Below are 19,055 nucleotides of genomic sequence, written 5' to 3'. Positions count from 1 at the left end.
ACAAACATGTTATGGAGTAGAGTGACAAACTTGTCTGAATTTTTACAATAAATCAGGAGACTTCAAACCATTTATTATGGAGAGTCACTTAAATTTTGCCCTGATAGCTTTGCTTGTTTTCCTCAGCAATCAGGGCAAATCTGGAAAGCTTGAGAAGTGCTGAAAATCATGTGTAGAGTGGGATAAGGGAGGGCTGGTCACACCGGGGCAGGGCAGAGTGGGGGTAATTCTTGGCACTAGGGGACCTACGAGACTAGTTACTCAAGGAGTCTCTGTCAGAGCCCCTCAAAGAGCTCATTTGGGCTCAAGCCCACAGCTGAGCGGAGAAGACGGCTCTCACAGGCACTAGGTTGCTAGCTAGACAAATGCACAGGTAGACCAGGGAGCAGTCAGTGGTGTCCGGGATGGGCTGCAAGGACCTTCAGCACCCTCTCTCTCCCAGTTGCAAAGTCACCCCAAATAAATATGCTCTCCAAGAGAGCACTTACACAGCTTCAAGAGAACTTCCTTGGTTCACCACATCCCCAACCAGAGTCACCCTAAGACCCTTTTAATAGAAATTTTGGGTCTGCACAGTCATCTGACAGTCAGGGTGGTGTACAGTGTGTTTGCTGAGGGAAGGAAGTTTGCATTGACCAAATGTATGACTTATGGTTCCTTATAGAGAACAACTTAGTTCTTTTAGGTAGCCTTCCTAGGGTCATCCTCTCCTCAGAGACTTCTTAAAAGGACCCTATTTCACAAATGGGAAACCTAGTTGGGAGTCAAGTAGTTGACTCAACTGACTCCTCATTGTTGCTATCTTTTCCAGGCCCCATTATTTAAAAAAATTTATCATTTTTTAGGAAAGAAATTTCCCGTTATCTTGGAATCGGTCACAAACAACTAGAATTCCACTCTCTTGACGTTTCTCTTTTCCTGAAGTGCACCTTTGTCTGACTGCTCTTACTGAATTAATGTAGTATCTCTTTACAAGATGATGTCTGACGGTAGAGATACACATGTGTCTCACAGCCCTTAATATCAAAAATCGTTTAGAGGGAATGTTTCAGATGATAAAATAGAAAATTCTCAGTAAGTTTTCTGATTGCATTTAGTAGTTTGTTTTTCCTGAAATGCTTATCGTCTAATATTTTTACTTTTGAGTTTCTTTTATAGTTGGAAAGTGCATCCCATTTTAGAAAAGAATATTAATGGTGCTAATGTGATATGTGGAGTCAGGTTAAAGACTGAGCTAACACCTGGCCTAAGTGCTGAAGGATTACCTGGTGAGGAGGTTACTTAGAAGTTGCTGGAACAATTAACTGCTGTATTTATTTCACAGTTGATGGAAAAGCTCCAATTTTAAGCAGTTGCATTATCCTCGAGATGTTCATAAATTCTTCAGGATAATAATATAATTTATGGCCTACTGTTTTAGGAGGGTAAAAGTTATCAAAAGCATTGTATAATTGATATATTACTGACTAAAGCACATGACCTATAATTTATTTGATTTGTTCTTAGTGCCTAACATTTTCCAGAGAAACGTTATTCCCTCCCTCCCCAGTTTAGTAAATGTTGAAAAATGGAACTGTATTTCACAATCTTAGTTACTGAAAACAAAGTTTAGGAGAAATTAACAATCTTACAGTGCATAATATTCTTTGGTATCACTTTTCAATTTCTTTTTAAAAGTCAAATAAAATTTAGTTTTATGGTCTGATGGTTTATTATTTGGAATCCATTATCCCTTTTCATTTCAACAAGATTTTGAAAGGATATTTGGTTCTCTACTCTACGGAAAACCATAATAGAGGTAAGAATAGAAGAAAAGGTTAGGGGAAAAGTCAGGCCTACCTATTTATTAGAAACTTCTGGACACCTAGCATAACAGGGCAGTTTGGACTGCGATCACCAGCATGCCAAAAAATATTGGATGTGGCTGTACATACAGGAATCTGACCACTGTGACTGAACCACGTATGAAGTAGTTTTGGAATATAGGTGAGGTTTGGTGGGGTTGGGTCCTGAGAATAGGACTAAGAAAGAATTGTTAAGAAGTCTTTGGTGCAAAATGATGGTTTTATTAAAGACTGGGGACAGGACCTGAGGGCAGAAAGACCTGCTGCCCCAGGGTTGTGAGGGGTGGCTGATTATATACTTGGTAGTTGGAGGACGTAAGGAAAAGGGGAGGTTTCAAAAGGATTTTCATCTGTTAAAGAGGACTCACAGGATACTGGAGGCCTTGCTATTGTCAAGGTTGTTTTTCCTTCTAGCAAGACATTAACAGGAAGACAATTGGAACTTCTGGAGAAATATCACACATAGCGCACCTGGCAGGGGAGGGTCGGTCGGGGGGTGGAGGTTGTTTGCGGGGTGTGAGCTTGTGCTTTGTCCTCAGCTAGCCTTCTGTTCCCCATTACATATGCTTCATTTTCCTTTTTAAAAAATTATGTGAGTTGACACACAATGCTGTTAGTTTCAGGTGTACAACATAGTGATTCAGTTTCTCTAAACCTTATGCTGTGCTCACCCCAAGTGTAGCTACCACCTGTCACCACATGATGCTATTATAGTACCAGTGACCATATTCCCTATGCTGTACCTTTCATCCACTTGACTTATTCTATTAAGGTCTTCATTTTTCTTCTGCCTTTTTAAAAAAAAATATTTATGTATTTGACACAGAGAGCACAAGCAGGGGGAGTAGGAGCAGTGGGCAGAGGGGGAGGGAGAAGCTCAGCAGGGAGCCCCATGTGAGGCTCGACCCCAGGGATCATGACCTGAGCTGAGGGCAGACCCTTAATAGACTGAGCCACCCAGGCCCCTGAGGCTTCATTTTTCTTAGGGTAACAAAATGTTGGAAATAGGCAGAGGAGGGTAGGTGCAGCTGCTTGCGGAAGTTATCGTGGAGGGAGGCTGCAGCTTCTTCCCTGACCCTTGGCCTGTGACTTTGAGTCTCAGGCTTGCAAAGTGACATCTGTACCTCTGGGAAACCTACTGGCTTTTTAGGAGGGCAAGGGGTTTTTCTCTTCATGAGGTTTTGCCTTTTATTTAGGAATGGACCTCAAGAGGACCAGCACTGAGTGCCCAATCCTATCACCTTAAGATGAATTTTAACTGGCACTCCACTTTGCCACCTGGATACAATCTGGGTGTTTTTTAGCGAAAATAAGGGGTAAATGAATATTGGGTAATAACTTCAATATCTGTTCGACTCTGCCTCATAATCACCTGGGTATTACAAATGAACATCTGGCCAACTACAGAGTCAGTCTCTGGGGGTGGGTAACACTCCTCGTGGAATTTGAATATTGAAACTTGAGATACCCTAGTCTGCACTAGTCTTGCTTAGGAGGCACATCACCAAGTATCTGAAAGAACACTACTTCATTCCATATATATCAGTTAGGATGCTTTTGGCCTAAACCCAACTCAAAAGGCTTAAATCTTAAGGAAATTTATTATTTTATATACTCCGTAAGTCAAGAGGTAGCACAGGCTCACAATTGGTGGACTAAGATGATGAAGGTTCAGAGCTTTTTCTCTCCACTTTGCTGTTGACCTTTACAGCCTCATTCTATGGTTCCCCATTCCCAGGTTATCAGATGCTGCCAGGACCAATTTGTGATTCATGTTTTGTGCGAGACAAAACAAAAAACAAAGGCCTCCAACTGCTGTCAGGAGATAGAATTCTTCTAGAAACTTTAAAGATCCTCATTCCCAAGAATTGAATCACTTGTCTATTTCTGAGCCAGGTACTGCCAAGAAAGTGGTAATAACCTTTTATCTATTTAACACACTCTTTAAGCTAAAATTAAAGTTGTATTTCTTCAATTTGCATGCCCTAAAGAGGTGGAGTCAGAGGGAGTAAACAACTATACCAGCCACTTCGTTGCACCCAATTGGCATTTTGACTTGGTCATTTAGACACACCATTCTGGCTCCTTCCCCTTTGCTGAGCATCACGATGAAGATTCCTACACTTAGGGTGCAGGTTAGAAGTGAGATCAGACTTGTGACAAAAGCACACAGGAGCCACAGGTTCACCACTTGGAGAATCGTAGAAGTGGTATATTTCCACCAAAGTCCACAGACTACCTCTCAGATTCCTTATGCTTCTCCCATAGTCACGATGGTCATATATTCACTTCCAATTGATAAATCATACATATTTATTATGTACTACTTTATATTTGGAAAACAATACTTTCACAAAGTCTCATGGCTGTGTGGTGAGAGAGCCAGAACTCGACTTGGGGGGTACATGGCCCCTTTTTCCTTTGAGCTTTTTCATTGTCTTTGTATCATATATACAGATAGAGATGGCCAAACAAAACACCAAGGTTTGGGTGCCTGAGGGAGCAATGGCGGGGGTGGGGGGACGACAGGAGATTTACTGGGTGGAAAGTTGACCAACTTGATTTTGTTTTTTTTTGTTTTTATTTTTATTTTATTTTTTTGACCAACTTGATTTTGAATTTGGATATTCAATAGCACATGTTCCATCGGTCAGTAAAGACCAACACTCAGGTCTGGATAATTAATGTTGGAGATTTAGACTTTGAACTGTCACCATGAAAGAAAGTTGAAGCCAGCCTTTCCAAGAAACAAGGACTAGCAGAATCAAACAGCCAAGGGAAGAGAAGAGAACAGCTATTAGAGGAATCTAATAGCTGGGGAGGGGACAGGAGACCAGGGATCCAAGGATTAGGATATTAGGAGATATACTCTAGAGGACCAGGTATTAGTTCTTTTTCTTTTTTTTCTTTTTTTTTTTTTTTAGGTATTAGTTCTTTAAGGGCAAAATATACTGTGACTTGAAGAGGCAAGAGCAGGGCACCAGTCCGCTTGTCTTTCACACCAGCATTTTTCAGGATATTGGGTAACTTTGATTTTTACTCCATTTTCAACCTTCCTGGTGTCACTTGAATTTTACATGTGGAGAATTCAAGGAAACTGAAGACTTAATGACTTGTCTAACACCTGGCACTGGGCATCATGTTTTACATTATTATATTCTATGCAATAAAGGACTACATACAAGAGACTATACCAGGTATAGTATATATTGTATATACTTCTTTCTAAACCCAGGATATATTAGCACAGTCTAATAAAAGTCTGAGAGACCATGAGTTCTCAGTCTTTAGTATCTTTCCAGAAAAGCACAGATGTACTATTTTCCTCAAGATTCATATTCTTAAGCCTAGTAATGCAATTAAAGTAATACGTTAGGAGAGCTCTTTATACAGGAGTCACAAACACAAGGACCCAGGGAAATAATAGGAAGGACCAAAGCGGGCCAAGAGATGTGGTGAAATCACTTATTCATCAGTTGCTCTTCCATTTTCATTATATGAAATTTTATGTATCTGCCTTTGGAGGAAAGTAAGTACCAATGCCATTTCCAGCAGACCTCTGCCGTGCAGGAGAGTCTAAACTAGTACTTCAAAACGTGACAACAGAATTCTCTGGTCCAGTTTTAACAAAGAATTTTATTTGCTGATCCCCCAAAAGCAAGAATCAGAAAAAAGACTCACCCCCTCACTGCAAGAATACTTCTATAAAAAAGTTTCCATCATCATCTCCTTTCTCTCGAAGGTGTGCCCTTGCTTATGTCCATCATTGCAGAGCAGACCAACATATGAAAATACTTTGTATGAAAGGCACATGGCACTGTCATATTGCTCACACCTTCTGGTACACCTCCCTGGCAGGCAAGTGGAGCCTTTCCTATAGCCTCCTTCTTTTGGTGGAGATTTACTGAAAGATTTTCTTTATAGCACAGTATTTAAAGATCCTTCCCCCTATTCATCTCACTTATCTATTGAAAAAGTATAGAACCGCAAGGTTTTTTGCCCCTGCTGTGATCCAAACACTGAAGAGTGAAGAACATCTTAAATACTCATCACAGAGGAATCTGTACCCCAAGTTCTGGATTTGATTAGAATAGCTAAAAAAATGGATAGTCATTCTACAATGGAACAAAGCAGGCTTTTCCAACCATGCTACCTCAATGATCCCAAATCTTGTAAAGATCCAAGATCAGAGCCTCTCATACAGACTATATTTCAAAGAGAGTCAGTGGTGAATGCTAAGGTATATGAACAGAGTTGAATGCTGGTGAAGGCACAGAGTAAAGGATCCCAAGAAATTTTTAGTGCCATTTTCATTTAATAAGCCAGTAGTAGAGCAACCTAAAGGCTTTAGCTGTGATCACCCCAGGATGTTTTGACGGAACAGTTGCAGGAGAACATGACTGGCAGCCGGGATCCTCTGGCTCACTGAGCTACACCAACAGCTCCAGCACCGACTCCTCGGAGAGACTAAGGCTGGGGTGTGTAGCGGAGGTACTTCTTGCCAGATGGGAGCTCTTTGGTGAAGACTCCTTTAGGGAAGAGTTTTTTGGCTTCATCTTCAGGGATGGTGGGAAGAACCATCACGCTGTCTCCATCCTATTGAAAGACATGGAGAATACTGAAATTCAAGTAAAGTGAAATGAGAAGAACTCTGGATTGGTTTACTCTCCCCCTCTGAGGAACTTTGTTTTGATCTCTGACACTTTCCTAAGGGAACTACTTTCCTATCTTAACAAGAAATCATCTGATTTTAAACCCAGTGATGGCTTGGCATTAAACACCTGCAAAGGTTTAATTCTAAGTCCTTCCGGCTGCCCCACTTCCTGCTCCTTCTCTTGCAGGCACACTGGCTTTTCTTCTGTTTCTCAAATCCACCAAGCTCACTTTCTTTAGCTGTTCCTTTTGCCTGCAGTGCACCTCTCTCACAAATATGCATGACTTGGTCCCTTGCTTTCTTTGTGTCCTTCCCAAAAGTCCCTTCAGGGATCCCTGGGTGGCGCAGCGGTTTGGCGCCTGCCTTTGGCCTGGGGCGCGATCCTAGAGACCCGGGATGGAATCCCATGTCGGGCTCCCGGTGCATGGAGCCTGCTTCTCCCTCTGCCTATGTCTCTGCTTCTCTCTCTCTCACTGTGTGCCTATCATAAATAAATAAAATTAAAAAAAAATTGTTTAAAAAAAAAAAAAACAAAAGTCCCTTCAGAAAAGGCCTTCCTTGACAGCCAATTATAAAACCAACCCTCCCAACCGTGTTCTGGTTCTCTCCACCTCTGCTTGATTATTCTGTCCTGTTCAATGTCACCTAATGCACTGGAAACTTGCTGACTGTGTGTCTCCACCCAGTGGACTGTAAGCTCTATGAGGGCAGGGATTTCTATTTACATTTATATCGATATTTTTCACTGCTCTATCCCAGTGCCCACTGCCTGGGCTCAATAAATACATATTCAGTGGATGGACACAGAATTTAAATGATTTGCTGGTCAGGAAAAACAAAACCAACACAACCTGGCATTCAGATTAGCGCATGTTTAAAAATGTGGTGACATTTTTTGTGATGTCCTGTCCTTTTGCAGAAATCCTAGAGATTAAATGTTTATGAACATGATTCCAAGAATCCGACTTGAGTTTAAAAGACTTAATGAAGCTTACCAGAAACGAAATGTTCCATGACATTAATACACCATGTGGTTTTCCAGCCATGACTTAAGCGGCCAATCTAAGTTTAGCCGTAAATATTTTGCCATTATTTTCCTAGTTTTTAAGAGGGTTGAAGGTTTAAAAAAAAAAAACTTTTATTAGGAAACGGAATCGTAAAAACAACAAGAAGAAAAAAAAAAAGGAAACGGAATCTTTCTCACCAATTAATTTGATCAAATGACCTACAAGTTAGAAAGCAATATAGGGACTTGTATTATATATAAAAGGTGTTGAAGATCTTGACAGTGGCCTCACAGCCAATCTGAAACTTAGCCAGGCAGGAAAAGCCTGCCTGTGTGTGCATGCCAGACATAAAGCCCCATGTAACAAAGACTCTGAGGACAGCCATTTAGAGACCGGGCCCTTAGGCCTTGCAAGGCAAGTTGGGTATCTGCCCTTTTAACAACTTTACCTTCCAATCAACCGGGGTGGCAACCCTCTTCTCTGCCGTCAGCTGGAGGGAGGTAATTACTCGGAGAATCTCATCAAAGTTCCGGCCAGTGGTCGCTGGGTAGAGGATAGACAGCTTCAGTTTCTTATCAGGACCAAAAATAAACACCTGCAAAGCACACAGATGCATAAATAGAGGAATTCTTTAGGTGTCTTTTTTTTTTTTTTAAGATTTTGTTTATTCATGAGCGACACAGAGAGGCAGAGACACAGACAAAAGGAGAAGCAGGGTCTCTTCAGGCACCCCGATATGGGACTCAATCCTAGGACCCCGGGTTCACAAGCCAAAGGCAGACGCCCAACCACTGAGCCACCCAGGGGCCCCTCTTTAAGTGTTTTTGATATTAAAGCCTCTTTGAAAGCTCTTCAGTCATTAGAAATGTTCAAGGGTGTTAAAAACAAAAACAACCAAAACACTCCTCCCGGCCTCCCTCAACATCTAGAATGCATCAAACTATTAATCTGGGTGGCTGACCCAGACATTATGCTACTGTAAGGCAGTGACTGGATAGGTAACCAGTGACAAGAAAAGGGAAGATAATAAAATTAAGGAACATTATTAAGAAATGAAAAACACCCCCCACAAAACTTAAACCCAAGAATGGAGAGTTGAATATATACTTTAAGGACAAGTAAAAGGTAAATAGAATCTATACTGTTATTGTTCTTTTTTTAAGATATATTTTTTATTTTTAAATATCTCTACACCCAATGTGGGGCTAGAACTTACAACCCTGGGATCAAGGGTCACATACATGCTCTACTGACTGAGCCAGCCAGGCACGTTCCCTGTTATTTTTCTAAACTTAGAAGGGAATTCTACTGGTTCTGGCTATTTCAGTAAGAAAAACTGTTATGAAAATGAAATCCAGGAAAGTCTTCAGGAAGGTACAAGGTTAACTAGGGATGATTATCTTAAAAAATATACTAATGGGAGTTGATACTGGTCCCTCAAATAGTTGTACATTTTTGCAGATGAGGCCTTGTTTCCTCTCTAGTGATACGGACAGAACAAACAGGAATTCCAAACCAGAGCTACCTTATGGAGAACGGTATGGCCCACCACTTTAAAGAGAGGGCTGTCAGGAGAGCTGGAGAAAAGATTCTTCACTTTCAGATGACATCTTACAATAACTACTTATTTATTTTATGTAGATTTCCAAGGTGTCAAATTCAGCAATTAAAAAATTTAGCTGAAGATTTTACTTTCATTAGCAGTACAGACGATCAGTGATATTGCCATTAATATAGTTGTTTTGTAATTGAAGATATTTCCTTATTTCCTGGAGTTGGTGCAAGCACTCAGTTAGACATAGCACCTGGCCGGTCCTGAGGACTACATAACGGATTTCTATGACTCACCACACGAGCTGTCACAGGCATGCCCTTTTCGTCCTTCTCTGCCGGGTCCAGCATGCCTAACAGGATGGCAAGGTCCCGATTCTTATCATCAATGATGGGGAAAGGTAATGTTTCTGTGGGCTCCTGCCCATTGTAGGCATTGATATCCTGAATGCAGGTGAAAGAGGAAAAAGAATTCTAAACCAAACACATCTTCTAAATTCAATCAGTTAACAGCTATTGTCTTGTAAGACAGGAAAGAGGACCACAATCATAATTTTCTCTAAGCAATCTGAGTAAGGAAATGAATGAATGAACACCCCTCATTCCAATCAGTCTTGACAGAACAGTATGGTAGAGTTCTTAGGTTATAACCATAGACCCTTTTCATATCCAGTTCTCTTAAAATTTGGCACGCTTTTACTACTTTAAGTAGCAAGAAAGAAAGCAGCTTTAAAAAGTCAAATACTGTAGTTAGATCCTAATACAAGGAACCCCTGGTACACAACAAGTAAATACCATCAGAAATAATGGGTTCATTAAGTCCATCACATCTAGAAATAATGCCACATGCAAAGATAATTCTATAGATCTAGTGCCTGCCCTCTAAGTACCCTGACCCAGACAATATGCTACTATAAGGCAATGACTTGATAGGGAGCCAGTGACAAGAGCACGGAAGTTAAGATAATAAAATTGAGGAACATTATTAAGAAATGAAAAAAAATCACAACGCTTAAAACAAACCCAAGAATGGAGAGCTGAATATATACTTTAAGGACAGTAAAATGTAAATTTTTTATGGGTGAAAGGCAGAGGTAAATGTACACGAGGGTGAAATCCACACAGAACACAAAGCATTTCAGGTCTCAACTGAAAGACAGTAATGTATTTTCTTCCTTATTCCTAGTAAACTTCACTCATTCACTTCTTTTCCTATCCCTAGAAGCCTTTGCAGGGGGTGGAGGGGCAGCAGCGGGGGATCTAGCTTAATTATTCGATCAAGCATTGATCTAGCACTTAAAGTGGGGTAAACACTAGAGCAAGTACATGTGGATGAGTCAGGCACACTTCTTGCCTTCAAAGAAACTTCTACTTTGGTTAAGATGATTCCCCTATGAAATAGCAGCAAATGCAAGACTCTAATATTTAAATGGTAGACTGTCAATGCCAAAGAATACTAATGTCCCCAATTTGTAGGTCTGCCCAGTTTGTTATGACTTCAGGGAAGATATCTACCTGGGGACTTGAAGAATGGATCAGATTTTTACAGGTAAGGGGAGCAGTATTAATGAAACATGGAGACAAGTCTGCATGTAAGTAATTGGGAAGAGAGTGAGTAACTTAGCTTGGTGGAATTTTAAGAAGTAGCAGAAAAGAGGATTTAAAGTTGGAATAAGGGGGATCCCTGGGTGGCTCAGCAGTTTAGCACCTGCCTTCGGCCCAGAGTGTGATCCTGGAGTCCCAGAATAGAGTGCTGCGTAGGGCTCCCTACATGAGGCCTGCTTCTCCCTCTGCCTGTGTCTGTGTCTCTGCCTGTGCCTCTCTCTGTCTCTTGTGAATAAAATAAATCTTTAAAAAAAGTTGGAATAAGGTCTATGTATTATGTGGAGTCTTAAAAGTAAAACAGGCTGATGTCATGGCAGTTATAGAATCTAATTTCTCAACAGACATGACAGGATAAGAGTGGTATCGATGAACTTTGAAATGGGTAAGAAGGCATTTTAACCTGTTCCTTAATTTTATTATCTCAATTTCCCTTCTCTTATCACTGGCTCCCTGTCAGGTCATCACAACTGAAAAGGAATCACAATGGCTTCATGATAGAGGCACCCTAAAGTTTCCTATTTAACCAGCTGAAGGTCAAAGTTTGGCCACTGCTTCTGATAGTTGGGACCTGTTTCCTATTGAATGCAATTGCAGTTGTGAAAATTCTAAGGCAGAAGCTCACCAGCTAAAAATGAAGCCGGGGACACTGCTGTACTTTAAGGGTGTCACATGATAGGTGATATGCTCTTCCTTTGGTGATTTCCAGTTTTAATGATTGCTATACCATAATAATGGTCAACACTGCCACTTCCTGATGGGCATTATGTTACATCCAAGAATGCCAAAGAACCACATACTTTGGCTTTATTCTGTCCTAAATCTGGCTAATGCCTACCCTCCAGCATTTAGTATCACAAATAGCATTGGTATAAAGTTCTGACTGCGATCATTTTCCAGCAGGACAATCCTGAGCAAGTCCCTCTGACTCGGTGGGAGGAGAAGGTATTCTCATCTATGTACATGAGAACAAGAACTACGCCTCCTGTAAAGGGCTGCTCCCAGGAATGAATGAGAAATGGTCTGAGAGAACGCTGTAGAAATGTAGCCATTAGTCATAGCCAGAAGTAAGGAATGAAAAAAAAATCCCACCCCAAGAAAGAGCAATGCCCTTCTCTTTTCTCCTATATATCATTCTTCTAATCTCAGACACAGGATTAATTAGCATGAGATGGCCAAGGGATACAGCCCCAGGTGCCAACTCACAAGTCAGGACCACATCTTTTATCCAGTTGTATGTGGAGTGCTTGCTATAATGCCTAAGTGTCCCTCGAAACTTACCTATCAGCATTATTTAGTGGCATGTTGTAGCAAAGTCATCAGAATGTTCCTGAGTTAAGCCTCAACCACCACATTTATTGTCCAAGTCAATCCTTTTGTTGAAAGCAGACAATTCCTTCAGGCCATGCATTCAACATGTATAGACTGACTGCCTAGAATGTACTGGGTGCCAAATATTGTCTAGCAGTACACAGAAAGGGAATCTGCCCTACTGAGCGTCCACTCTGGTGGGTGTGGATAAATAAACAAAAGAAACTGGCAATGTGCAGAGCATTTTCTTTTAGATGGTGACAAGTGCTAAGGAGACAAAGGGGGCTAGGCAGTATGGAGGGGAGTTATAATCTTAGATAAGGAGGCCATGGAAGGCTTTCAGGAGGAGTCATTTGAGTCAAGACCAGAAAGAGGTGAGGGCAAGCCATAAAGATATCTGGGGAAAGGGTCTTCCAAATAGGATTCTGGATAATTTTAAAGGTGGGGTAGACAAGTTTCCTGATGAATCAGACATGGACATGGAAAAACCAGAGGAATTAAGGAAGACGTCTGGCTTTTTGCCTGAGCAACTATGAAAATGCAGTGTCCATTAGCTAAGATGAAAAGGATTATGAAAAGGAACCCAGTGTTAGATATATAAAGTGTGAGATGACAGGACATCCCAGGGAGAGGCTGAGCTGGCATTGGTTCTATCAGTCTGGAAGCTAGCGGAGTCTGGCCTGCAGATGAAATTTGGGCATCACAGCATTTAGAAGTGAGTGGATGAGCTCAACAGGGGGAGGGTGTAGATAAAAAGAGAAGGCATCTACGAAATGCATCCAGGGCAACGTCAGCATAAATCAGGAGTTGGAAAATGATGGGGCTCAGTCTGAGGATAAGCAGGAATAGTTAGAGATGTTGTGTCTGGAAGCCAAGAGGGTAAAATGTTTCAGAATATACAGTGATCAGTGGGTTGAAAGCTGCTAGTAGGCCAAGAAAGATTAGGGCTGAGAACTGAACACTGCATTTAGCAAGGAGGAGGTCACAATACAGTCCAAGTCAGATTTTCAGATAATTGGTGAAGTTTGAAACTGAGGTTACTTGTACCTTTACCTCAAAAAACCAAGCTACTCTATAAAAGTTAACACCTCAGGAAACAACAGATGTTGGCAAGGATGCAGAGAAAGCGGAACCAATCTTACACTGTTGGTGGGAATGCAAACTGGTGCAGCCACTCTGGAAAACAGTATGGAGGTTCCTCAAAAAGTTAAAACTAGAACTACCCTATGACCCAGCAATTGCACTACTGGGTATTTATCCAAAGGATACAAACAGTGATTTGAAGGGGTACCTGCACCCTAATGTTCATAGCAGCAATGTCCACAATACCCAAACTATGAAAGAGCCCAGATGTCCATCAACAGATAAATGGATAAAGAAGATGTGGTGTAATATATACAATGGAATATCACTCAGCCATCAAAAAGAATGAAATCTTGCCATTTGTAAGATTGGCAACTAGAAATGGATGGAACTAGAAGGTATTATGCTGAGTGAAATAGGCCAGTCAGAAAAAAAATACCATATGATTTCACTCATGTGGAATTTAAGGAACAAAACAGATGAACATAGGGGAAGGGAAGTAAAAATAAGATGAAAACAGAAAGGGAGACAAAGCCTAAGAGACTCTTAGCTCTAGGGAACAAACTGAGGGTTGCTAGAGGGAGGTGGATCGGGCATGCAGTTAACTGGATGAAGGGCATTAAGGAGGGCACTTGATGTGATGAGCACTGGGTATTACATGCAACTGATAAATCACTAAATTCTATCCCTGAAACTAATAATACAACTAAATTGAATTTAAATAAAAAATTTAAAAAAAACCAAAACCCAAACCAAGCTACTCTATGTAATTTATAACTTGATCTATAACCTCAAAGCACATGCCAATTGGTACTATACCTTGCTCCAGGCAAGATGGTCTTCAACACTGTCCACTGAAAGGGCAATCATCTTAACATTCTTCTTGGCAAATTCTGGTGCCAGCTTTGCAGCTCTGCCAAGCTCTGTAGTACACACAGGGGTAAAATCTCGAGGGTGAGAGAAGAGAATGCCCCATCTGAAACAAAGGAAAAGGAAGTCACAAATGACTGGAGAGGTTATTACCATCATGTAGAACAAGAAATCACAAATCCTAGGTCAAAAATGAATGCTTATGAGGACAATTACTTTTCTTTCTTACTTCTATTTTCTTTCTAGGCATAGAGACCCTGATATTCAGCTTCAACAATGAATGTCCCCATATGCCCCACTCCAAACAAATGCCTGACTGCGAAAATAAGCAGGTTATGTAATCTGAAATAAATAGGCTTCTATCCCCTATTTATATGTAAAATTAAAGTTGACACTTGGCTTCTTTGTAGTGAATGGATATAAAAACTTTTGTAAATGGACTTTACTGACCTAGCTTGCCAAACAGGACACACGATCCTTGTAACCTGACAAAACAACTGCACTTAAACAGTTTTACCTGTCTCTTCATTTGCAGTCTTGCTTCTTGCTTTAAGATCAAGTGGGCAGAAAACTGACAGCCTACAATAGATTGTTACAACTACAGACTCTTACATAAATTCTAGCATCTAAATCATCATTGCCTAAGGCAACACTGTGCATAGATTTTAAGCACATTTCAATCGAAGTCACCAGAACTTTTGGACTACTATTTTCTTCTCCTCTGCAATAGAAACTACTCTTCTGACTGAAAAGGAAAACTTAACACTTGGTTTGCCATAACCCCTGTTGACTTACATTAAACCAGGATCCTAAACTAGTAGATTACTAAACCTAGCCTAAATGCCAAGCTGATCTCTCAAAGTTTGCCAAGTTACAAAAGCAGAAACAAGGGTTCCTCCTTCCCAGTCAGGTATTTGTTTGGAGTCGGGCATATTGGGACATCAACTTGGACTCCCAGGCTTCAGGAAAGGAAAAGCCTTCCCACAAGAACGATAGAGGGACCTGGGCAAGCCTGTGAAGAGAGAGGTAATATTTTTAAAGATTCTGGAGGATTGTAGTATGCTTACTTTTTTATGCAATAAGAGGGACATACATCTTTCGAAAGAAATAACCTAGGTTTACGTAAAATCTAGGCCTTAGGTTCTATGGCAAACGATCTGCTTAAGGGTCGGATGAGACTTAAGAGAAAGTCTGCAGAAGATGAGAAAAAAATAAATAGGACATTTCTTCCTGTGTTGTTACAGGATTGATGAATTATCAGCGTTAGACATACTCTTTCCATTGTGTGTCAAGAATGTTTTGCTGAATCATGCTAAGGAACTAAGTTTAAGCCACTTCACATCCTGCCTCCCTCAGAAGCCAAACTCCAGTGTGCCATGTGGCTAGGGATAGGGTAACTCTGAGAATGTCTTACTATTCCCCTCAAAGTCTCCCTATTGTGCTCCTAAAGAGTAGTTTAATTACATTATCCCATTTCCTTCCTTATTTCCAAAAGACAAAAAGTTTCCTCCTTTAAGGGAAGGGTCCTCACTCACTAACCCCCAGAAAATCCCAAGAAAACACCTTTTTTGGGGTGAAAACGTAGGGTAAAGAAGCTGCTTCTACCACAATCATACAAAAACAGTGATAAAGTTGATTAAAGTCATCAAATGCAGCACCCAACCCCTTAGTTGTTTCCAATTGTCAGAGGTAGTAGATACCTGTAATGTCTGAAGTTATTTTATTTTTTTTCCTCCAAAAAACACATGGATCAAAAACTGGCATCCGAATTGAAATAACCCACAGAACAGAGTTGGAAAAAACCATATTAGGCAAAACCCATCAAAACCTATTATTATATAAAGAGCTCCAACTTCTCTTTGGGGTAGGGTAGGGAATACTACCCCATGCCTGATCTGAGGCTGACTTGTTATACTACTTGTTACAGATGCAGGTATTTTTCTCATCTTCCTACTGGTGGTTCCCTGAGAAGGTACCACTTTTAATGAAATTGAGATAGATCCAGGGGCCAATAAACAACAACAGAAACCCCCCAAATTAGGGTTAGCTTAAATAGTGACAGCATTTATAATTATTGCTATAGTAAATATACTTATGTTAATACTTTAATCAATACAATCTAAGAGTTCTGGTAAGATTTTGTTATTTCCGGGTGAGGGCTATTGATAGGAATGGGAAGGAACATACTCTGAAAATCCCATGGACTTTTGGAGAAATACTAATACCTAGATTATGATATTGGACACAATCTGTACTTCTGAGGTTATTTCCTGCCTTTACAGTCTGAATGTTCCATTTCTCATCTTTTTTTTTTTTTTTTTTTTTTTCCTAGCCTAATCTTCTCTTTCACAAAGCTTGGCTTTTCCCTTAATCAGTGGCTGGACAATGGAATTAAAGGATTGTAAGGGGATATGCAGGCCTAAAATGTAAGAATCTCTCCCAGGTTCTCTGCATAGCCCTGTCCAGTCATTGATTAATCTCATAAACTTCTCTTTCTCTGTCTATATACACATACACCTGGACACTAAATAAAAAGGATAACAAATCATGGAAGAATTGTTAAGTGTTACTACATCACAGTGCAAACTGAACACACAAAAAGCCAGGAACAGACTCATAAATACAGAAAACCACGGTTGGGGATCCCTGGGTGGCGCAGCGGTTTGGCGCCTGCCTTTGGCCCAGGGCGCGATCCTGGAGACCCGGGATCGAATCCCACGTCGGGCTCCCGGTGCATGGAGCCTGCTTCTCCCTCTGCCTGTGTCTCTGTCTCTCTCTCTCTCTCTGTGACTATCATAAATAAATAAATTAAAAAAAAAAAAAAAGAAAAGAAAACCACGGTTGCCAGAGCAAGTGGGGGGAGAAGGGGACTAAGAGGCACAAACTTGCAGTTATAAAATATGTAAGTCATGGAAATGAAAAGTAAAGCATGGAGAATACAGCCAATAAAACTGTAATGTATGGTGACAGACGGTGACTACACTTACTGCGATGAGCACTGAATAATGTATAGAATTGTCTAATTACTCTGTTGTACACCTGAAACTAATATACACTGTAAGTCAATTGTACCTCAATAAAAAAAAAAAAAAAAAAGAAACCAGTGTGGTGGGGCTGCTGCGACTCCAGAACCATAATATAATGAGACATATCTGGGATGTTTCAGATTAAAACTAAGCAACTTAAAAAGCCTGATTCAGGAGCTGTAAAATATAAAACCCAGGGCAACATCAATTCATCATAATGGTGTGACTCCCAGGCCAGATTTGGCTATTACCAGCAAGGCCACGTGCTCGAAGCAAGGCAGAGGGGGGAGGAAGGAGAGGGGCACACCACTGAGGAACAAAAGGGTCTCAAAAGCCGGAGGTACGAGCGTCCCAGTGCACGGGATAGCCTGCAGGCCTGCCCGCCGCGGCAAGGACCCGCCACCGCCACGGCAACTGAGCAACCTCAGAAAGCCCTTCCCTCAAAATGTTGCAAGTTCTGGAATGAAGGACACACCTACATGCACCGTGTTCTTGGTTCCTCCCGGAGCTGTTATCAAATCCTATGCCAGCCACTGGAGGAGGCTCTGGACAAGAAGTCTCTCAGCCAGTTATTATTTGGCTGCTGGTGGCTTTAAACCGTACGTTTTGTGCCGAGAAGCCTGCAAACGCCACTGCAGGGAGCAGAAGCCTGCAAATGCCACTGCCGCGAGCAGGACCTTCCGATAACCCGCTGGGCCATCGGAAACCTTCAGCCAGCAGCAGTGACCTCAGACTCTGGCCTCAGACCCCCACCTTCCCCAGGGAGCAAATTCCAGAACGGAGGGAGGGAGGGAGGTGCGGCGCTGGGCACGAATCCCGGGAAGTGACCGCTGATGCCGCCCGGCCCTTGCCCCCGCTGGGCTCGGCGGGGCCAGGCCGAGAAAGGGCGGCAGGCAGCCCCCCGCATCCGCCTGGGGGCCCGGACCCGCGGGAGCCCAATTCGTTCCCCTCCCCCTTTCCCGCCGAGGAGCCAGCTCAGCCACGCGGGGGCCGCCGGCGGGGCTGGGGGAGGGCAGCGCTCGGCCGCCGCGGGGCGGGGGCCACTCGGCCGGAGGCACGTGCAGGAACCGGTGCGGGGAGGAGGCGGGCGGCGAGCGGGAAGGAGGACGGAAGGGAGGAGAAACAGGGAAGGCACCTCCGAGGCCCGGCGTCAGCCGAGGACAGCGCAGGGCTGCGAGGTGGCACTTACGAGTCTCCCAGGTAGTCGTGGAAACGGATGCGGCCGATGGTAGTATTGGCCTCGAAGTTGGGAGCCTCGTCCCCGAGAAGGAGACCTCCGGGCATGGCGGCAGCGGTGACGCGGGAAGACGAGGAGGCGCAGCAGCAGCAACCACCGCCTTCCCGGCTCTGGCGGCGCAGCTGCCCGCCGCCGAGAGAGGCCGCGCACGGAGGGGGCGGAGCCAGGGGCGGGGCCTGGTGGGGGCGGGGCCTGGTGGGGGCGGGGCCTGGTGGGGGCGGGGCCTGGTGGGGGCGGGGCCTGGTGGGGGCGGGGCCAGGGCGGGGCGGGACCCGGCGGCCGGCCCGGGGCACCGAGCTGCGGTCCGAGCGGGTGGGAGGGACGGTGGCGACCGACCCGCGGGCACGCCTGGGTGAGCTCTGGGCACTCGTTTGCTGCCTCTGAACCTGCCAGACCCTGTGGGCGCCGGCGCGCGTCTGCACTCACGTGACGTGGGGCTCAGTGACCTCGGGCCCCGGAGTCTTGGGGGTGAGCCAAGTTTGACCCTGCAGTGCGTCTGGGCTTTGAAGGTGCAAGGAAGAGGAACGCAGCAGAAGGGGAGCCCCGAGGTGGAGAATCCGGGTGGGGGGATGACGAATCCGCGGAAATCCTGTACACTCACGCTTGGTCGCCTGACCCTGCACTCGCCTCTTTTGAAGCGTGAGCTTCTGGAATCCTGACCGCCCTAGCCACCCTAGCCGTCGTGAACTCGGTATCGGAGGATGTGGCAAGACCCTGACGTGGTGGGGACCTAATGTCAGAGGAAGTGGCTTTCATATTGCAGCAAAAATTCCAGCACCTGTGTCAGTCAATGCTTGGGGGAATGTGAACTAAACTTATATTTTGCTCCCCTTTCCCAGCATTATGAGCACAAACTATTCAACACAATTA

General features: G+C 43.1%; 1 protein-coding gene across 2 annotated transcripts; it reads right to left on the bottom strand.

Annotated features, from left to right (window-relative positions):
* Nucleotides 1-5,460: 5,460 nt before the first annotated feature.
* Nucleotides 5,461-18,340, bottom strand: PRDX6 (peroxiredoxin 6). Of its 2 annotated transcripts, none has more exons than XM_072733046.1 (5): nt 18,138-18,339; nt 13,872-14,028; nt 9,354-9,500; nt 7,954-8,100; nt 5,461-6,440 (listed from the first exon to the last, which is right to left on the bottom strand). In XM_072733046.1, exons 1-5 carry the CDS (start codon nt 18,230-18,232, stop codon nt 6,312-6,314), a joined length of 675 nt encoding a protein of 224 aa, XP_072589147.1. In that variant the 5' UTR covers nt 18,233-18,339; the 3' UTR covers nt 5,461-6,311. The 2 variants fall into 2 exon arrangements, with proteins under 2 accessions (XP_072589147.1, XP_072589148.1); XM_072733047.1 differs by lacking the exon at nt 5,461-6,440 and adding an exon at nt 7,533-7,595 and having other exon boundaries at nt 18,138-18,340.
* Nucleotides 18,341-19,055: the final 715 nt, after the last annotated feature.

The sequence above is a fragment of the Vulpes vulpes genome, chromosome 13 (assembly GCF_048418805.1).
Source record: "Vulpes vulpes isolate BD-2025 chromosome 13, VulVul3, whole genome shotgun sequence".
Classification (NCBI taxonomy): domain Eukaryota; kingdom Metazoa; phylum Chordata; class Mammalia; order Carnivora; family Canidae; genus Vulpes; species Vulpes vulpes.
Note: the sequence above shows the minus strand (reverse complement) of the source record. Positions and strands in the feature narration are given on the sequence as shown.

Coding starts and splice junctions, on each gene's coding strand:
- PRDX6 (XM_072733046.1), bottom strand. CDS start 18,232: ATGCCCGGAGGTCTCCTTCTCGGGGACGAGGCTCCCAACTTCGAGGCC. Junction 9,501..13,871: donor ACCATCTTGCCTGGAGCAAG/GTATAGTACCAA, acceptor ACCTGCATTCAG/GATATCAATGCCTACAATGG. Junction 6,441..7,953: donor CCACCCCGGTTGATTGGAAG/GTAAAGTTGTTA, acceptor GTCTTTCAATAG/GATGGAGACAGCGTGATGGT.